The 6,713-nt window shown below is 46.2% G+C and overlaps 1 protein-coding gene across 3 annotated transcripts in view; it reads left to right on the top strand.

The window, feature by feature from the left end:
* Positions 1-5,091: 5,091 nt before the first annotated feature.
* Positions 5,092-6,713, top strand: part of PTCHD4 (patched domain containing 4) — a 163,937-nt gene continuing 162,315 nt past the window's right edge. For 2 of the 3 annotated variants that reach the window (XM_074348871.1, XM_074348874.1), the window contains exon 1: positions 5,621-6,046. In XM_074348871.1, the coding sequence (XP_074204972.1) occupies positions 5,621-6,046 (426 nt within the window). Of the gene's footprint in view, positions 5,341-5,620; positions 6,047-6,713 lie in introns of those variants that run through there. The other variant, XM_074348872.1, reaches the window with a different exon arrangement.

Below are 6,713 nucleotides of genomic sequence, written 5' to 3'. Positions count from 1 at the left end.
AGTTGCAACTGGAAACATCCAACATGATAAAGACCAAAACTGCCTCTAAAACTTTCCCTCTCAGATGTGCCCTTCCTGGATACAACATGCCTTGCCAAGAGGTGTGGGAGATCCAGTGCAAACTCCTTAAAGCCATCACACATGGAGCTTAAGAGCGTTTTCTTAAAGCCCCAGAGCCAGCTTTGCTTGAGATGTCAGTGGCAGAAAAACAAATCCCATGTGAAATGACAGAAGGGTACCAGAGGTTCACCTTGAACACACAACAGGGGTGTGGGGCAAGAGAATCCAGGAGAGGGATGCAGGAGTTTGCACCGTGATCATCATCCCCACCTCCTCTTCTCCCTAGACGCACAGCTAACTTGCACTATTCAGCCTCTCTTGTGACTAAGTTCTAATGTAAGGAATGTCGGAGGAGGTGATGTTTGCCTCTTTCCAGACTGAGCCATAAACCCTCCAGATGGCTCTTCCAGGCTCTCTCCCCCTTCCAGCTGACTGGCTAGGAAATGGCCTTAGGAATGACCTTGGAAGCCATGAGTTAAAGGTGGATGAATGGCTTATGGACATAGACCTCTGCATTCTACCTGTTCCTGCAGGAATATCCACAGTGGACTGGCAACCTTGAACAAGATATAAACTTTTTTGTTTTATACTGCTAAGTTTGACAGGTTAACTTGTTACAATTGTTAGTATTACAACATTAATTAGTACAGAAAAATTACAGAGTTTAGGTTAACAGTGATGTGAGCAAAGTGAACTAGTGGGTTAATAGAAGCCAGGTTTATGAACAAGGAAACTGAGGCTCAGAGAGTTAGGCGTCTTGCCCAAAATACTCAGGAAGTAACTTGTAGAGCTGGCCTAGAACTCAGCTGTTCTGGGTCCAAGTTTATGTTCTTCTGGTGTCCTATCCTGCAAGAGGACAGGTGGATGAAACTCAATTGGGTTCCATGTCTTGAAAACTGATCGTGACCAAGATATATCAGAAAAGACAAATCCTGTATGAGCTAAACAGTACAGATTATTGTGTTGTTACTGTTTTAGTCCCTAAGTGCACTACTTTCAACTTTATACTAAGCTTTATTTTAAATCACATTCACTAGAATTATCATGTGATTGCTATCCACTGATGTTTTAATGCAAACTGGCTTCCTCTAGGTTGATCTAGAATATTGCTAACATTTCCCTGCTTTTTAGCATGTAATTTATCTTTCTAATGAATTCATAATGGTACTTGGCATTAAGTTTTTACAGTATCAAAATTAAGGAACCATGCCTCTCTTCTTTCCCTTAAACATTTTTTCTAATAAAAAATAATATGTTTCCATTAGAAAAAAAAGTGATTTAAAAACCACCCACAGAGCCAGTTCCTCACGGTCAGAGAAGGAGGTCACAAGCAAGCAAGGGGAAGAGACTACAATGACCCACCTGGCGACAGACGACATTTGGAGACATAAGTATGAACTCAGATTTAGCTTAACATAGATGCAGAGAGTTACATAAAGAGCTATTTATAGATACCCATATACAGGGATTGGTATAGACCCGTGCATTTCCTTTCTCTGTCAGCTGGGAGGGCTTAGAAGCAATAACATCCCAAGAGCAAGCAGCACATATGGCACCCAGATCTTTGTTTCTAATACAATTCGCCAATAAAACAAAGCCGGGCTCCTTGGAGAAATGGCTGATTCCAGGACTGGGGGCTGGAAAGATACAAGATGAGCCTGGAATGTCTTATGGTGCCAGAAAGAAGGAACTTAAAAAAATACCCCACAATGATGTAGTATCCTGAATGTCAAAGGGATACAGGAGCTCATGGAAAGAGCTCTCCATGGCCAAAACTGGAACAATTTGAGTAACAAGATAAACAGAGTAGTATCAAATTATAACCCAAAAATATAAAAGGAACCTGGAAATATCCATAAGTCTGTACTGATATAAAATACTGAATAAAGGGATAGAATAGAATCAAATAGACAAATATCCCCTGCAGAAAAATTCCAACTAACTTATGGAGACTCCAACCTCAAGAAAAAAAAGGAGGTGGACCATAACTCCCACTCCTTAAGTGTAGGCTGTACACAGTGACTTCCTTCCAAAGAGGACGGTTTGGAAAGGCAGGTGGAAGAGGAGTGAATTTACAGTGGAGAAACCTGACAAACACTACTTCAGGTAGGCGGTCAAGTTTCACACCAGTAGTGACAAGTCACATAGGTAAAATGTGCCCTTGACGTGCTGTAAGGAAAGTGGCACTTAACCTCTGTGTTATTCCTCCCCTGAAACTCCTAACCCCCGTCTAATCATGAGAAAAAACATCTGACAGTTCTCAGTTGAGGGGCAGTTTACAAATACCTGAGCAGTGTTCCTCCTATCTGTCAAGGTCATCAAAAAACAAGGAACTGTCACAGCCAGGGAGACCCTAACGAGACATGATGGCTAAATGCAATGTGGTATCCTCAGTGGGACCCTGGGACAAATAAAAGGACATTAATAAAAAACTAAGGAAAGCTGAATAAAATATGGACTTCAGTTAATTGACTTGAGTCAATATCGGTTCATGTATTGTAATGAAAGGACCACACCAGTGTAAGATGTTGATAGTAGGGGTCTGGGGGTGAGAAGGGCTCTCTGTACTCCGTGTATCTTCATAACTTTCCTATAACGTAAAACTACCCTAAAATTTAGAAGTTATTTTTTTTCAAAAAGCTACCTATCATCTTCCAGTAAACACTTTGATGCAGATTTCATCTTTTTTCTATGAGTCTATTTTTATTTTTCCAAGTGGTTTCATACTGTGCATACTTTCTCACTTAGCATTTAGTGAATGTATTTTCATGTCATTATAATCTTACAACACGATGTGTATTTATATCAAAGTAGATCATCATAGGGATGTATCATAAATTATTTAGTCAATTATCCATTGGTAACTTTATTCTTCTCTGATCCTGCTGAATTTACTGAGGAAGGAGGGGTGGGACATGGAGAGAGTCAGAAGAGAGGAATAATTCTGACATATTTGCTCATTGTGAGAAAGAGAGGGGTGGATCTGACTCAAAGCTGCCAGGGATCAAGAAACAAGAGACCAACACCAGACACTGGTGTTGGATCTGCAAATAACTCTGAGTGTAGCCTTGAAGTCACTTAACCTGTACAGTTCTTTATCTATAAAATGTCTTTATCTATAAAATGGAGTAGGCAACTTGCTCAATACCATCCATTCCTAAAATCTATTATTCTATATTTTGCAAAAAGACTATTTCTTAGGCAATTTCATGTAGATGATATGGCCAGATATACTTAATGAAGAGGGTGTAGAAAATGGGTGACAAACACACTTCCTCTTTGCTATAGGGCCAAAAACAATTTCCCACCACTTGGCACTAATGGAATACATTGCATGACGTGACAGTTGGAGGCAAAGGGGACTCTTCCTGCTGAAGGAGAGGGAGGACTAGACCCTGAATGTTGCAAGGACACTGAGTTCAGCTGAACTTGGGAAAATTCTGTCTAACGGTGGTTCCTAGAAAAATTAGTGGTTTCTTAGATGTGAGAATTTTGCAGCCTGGGCTGGGTAGAAAACTGTCAGGGATATTATAGAAGCTGTTTCTGCCCTGGGTAGGAATTCAAGCTGAATGGTCACCAAGAATACTTTTCATTTTAAAAGGCTAAGACTTTACTTTAACCTTATGAACAACACCACTTTTAGACCCCTGACCGTAAGCTTTGCCCCTGTTTCTGAGCTCTCTGCTGTCTCATTGGTCTCCTGAACTGAAGAACTGATCCATTAGCAAAAACAAAGGCATCTATTAAGCAGATAAGTCCTTGGGCTTGTTTGTACGCATTGATGGGTTCATCTCTAAGCATCTTATGAAGGATGGGCCGTTTCATTGTGATTAAGAGAGTGTGAGTGGAGTCATCTCTTGAAATTCAATCTTCTCTACTAGGTCAGTGCAGAAAACAGAAATGTTGGAAAGCAGATCTCCAGTTCACAATCAAACTTAAGTACTTGGCCTCAAAATTTCTTCATATTCTTTCCAGAACGTGAACTTGTGAAAGCCCCAATAGGTAGAAAATACTACACACACACACACACCACACACATTAATATTAAAGTTTTTGAAACTGCTCTGATCTGCAGAGGGTTCCTCCCCTTCACACTGTTAGGTTTTGAGGGAGGAACTGCACCTGGAAGGAAGTTTTCTTTCCCATGTGGTGAAGGTGCCTCACTGTTTCACACATTAGTTGACTCTCATGTGTTTCCTCCTACCTACCTACCTACCTACCCTCTTTATTCCGGCAAAGACTATGTGGTGGGTGTCCCAACCTGTTCATTTCTGGAATTCCACTCCTAGGAAAAAAATTAGATAACCTCTCACTCACTTCATCTCAGAATAATTCAGTCCTCAGGGGTGATGGGTGGAAGGGGAAATGGAGGAAGGAGACTGAAACAAACCAGCTTTAAGAACTTTTGGTCCTAAATTTCAAAAGTGCAGATAGTGAATGTAAGATTTTATGAGAAACCACATATTGCCTGCGGATGTTCACTTCCAGCACGCGCGCGCGCGCGCACACACACACACACACACACACACACACACACAAACACAAGCACAACACACCCCAAGCCATAGGCGACTGCTATTCGCAAACGCCTCCTCTCCAATCACCAGAGCAAGGAAGGATCCCCAGAGCCTCAGCGCACCGCCAATAGCTGGGGTCTCTGGCAGCCTCGGCCGCAACCGACCAGTCTGGGGAACGACAGCGTGGAAAGCATTGCAAGGAAATCCCTTGCATGCTTTGTGGTTTGTTAAAAATGCAGCATCATCCTCTCCGCTCCCTTTCTGGGGCCGACAAGCCGAATTCGAGGGCACAGGGAAACCAGAGGGGTGAAAAGGCTGCCTCCTCCGGGAGCCCTCGAGTCCCTCCTTCCACGCGCGCCGCCCCCCCGTCCTTCTCGGGCTCGGATCGCCACCGCTCCAATGGGCCGGCGGCGCCCTCACCATGTCCTCTTCTATTCACTCCAGCGGGGAGAGAAGAGGGAAAACAAAACTCTAAAAATAACTGTCAGCCTCTTAAAAAAAGGAAAGCTTAGCTGCCACCGCCCCCCCCCCGACCCCGCGCTCCCGCCCGTCTCTTCTCCCTCCTCCCGCCCCCCCTCGTGGGGCACATGTCTGCTTCTTACAACACCGAGCCACATGGTTCCAGTTAGGCGCCGAACCCCACCAGGACGGAGAGGAAATCCACATCTGTGGGACGCTCCGCACGGAACCACCTCCAGCCAGGGAGGCCGGGGGACTGCAGCACCGAGATGAAGGGCTAGACCGCGGGATCGCTGCTTATGCGGTGAGAGGGGGCGCGGGAGGCGGCCGGGGCGCAGGGAGGCCGGGGAGGGGTGGGCCCGGGGCCCCCGCAGCGCCCGCCGCCCGCCCCCGCGCGCGCGGTCGGCATCTGCCCGCCTTGCTGCAACTTGCTGCAGTGTTTGAAAGAGTAGTAGGAGCGCAGGGAGGTGGGGCCGGGAAAGACCCGGCAGAGTGGTGGGGGGTGAGCGCGGAGGGGGCGGGGGGCCGGCCCGGAGGGGGTGGGACGGGAGCGACGAGGGTAGCCCGGCGCTTACACATGTCACATGTGCTTTTTAAGACGGCCGGGAGCGCCTGCGAGCTGGATTTGGTGGAGGATGCTGCGGCAGGTGCTTCGCAGAGGGCTCCAGTCGTTCTGCCACAGGCTGGGCTTGTGCGTGAGCCGGCACCCGGTCTTTTTCCTCACCGTGCCCGCAGTCCTGACCATCACCTTCGGCCTCAGCGCGCTCAACCGCTTCCAGCCCGAGGGCGACCTGGAGCGCCTGGTCGCGCCCAGCCACAGCCTGGCCAAGATCGAGCGCAGCCTGGCCAGCAGCCTTTTCCCCCTGGACCAGTCCAAAAGCCAGCTGTATTCGGACTTACACACCCCCGGGAGGTATGGCAGGGTGATCCTCCTCTCCCCACCCGGGGACAATATTTTGCTCCAGGCTGAGGGCATCCTGCAGACACACCGAGCCGTGCTGGAAATGAAGGTGAACCACAAGGGCTATAATTATACTTTTTCCCATCTGTGTGTGTTGAGAAATCAGGATAAGAAATGCGTGCTGGATGATATTATTTCAGTGCTAGAGGATCTCAGGCAGGCTGCCGTCTCCAATAAGACAACAGCCAGGGTGCAAGTGAGGTATCCCAACACTAAATTAAAGGTAGGCTCCTCCTGCATGCTTCTGCCAATTAAAGAGGCAGCGCTTCATTTCTCGCCCTAAACAAGCAAAGAGAATGCAGAGGTCTCATCCTTCAGACTCAGAAGCTGATGCTTCTTTCATTTTTGGGGGGAAATAAATGATGGGCAACTGAGTGAAGAAAACAGGCAATAAATGGCACGACTAGATATTAAGAAATTCAAAGCCAAACAAAACAAATGCCAAAATGAAAAACAAAATGGAAAAAAAAAAGTTGTTTCTGAGACCCTGCAATTACATCTTTGTTCAGGGTTAATAAATCAATGAATGGAAGGGGGAGGGGGAATCCTGAACAGTTTGGGGGATTTCTTTTCATTTTGGGGCTCGATGTATTTCTTATTACTGACTACACATCCACCTGGTGCCATATCCACCTATTTACATCTTCAGCCTGGCTTTATGTGGACATGTAGGGAGTTTGTGTTTCGCTGCCCTGTGTGTGTGTGTCTGAAAGCAG

This window comes from Camelus bactrianus, chromosome 20, assembly GCF_048773025.1.
Source record: "Camelus bactrianus isolate YW-2024 breed Bactrian camel chromosome 20, ASM4877302v1, whole genome shotgun sequence".
In the NCBI taxonomy this organism is placed as follows: Eukaryota; Metazoa; Chordata; class Mammalia; order Artiodactyla; family Camelidae; genus Camelus; species Camelus bactrianus.
The sequence above is the reverse complement of the archived record's forward strand: the minus strand, read 5'-3'. Positions and strand labels throughout refer to the sequence as shown.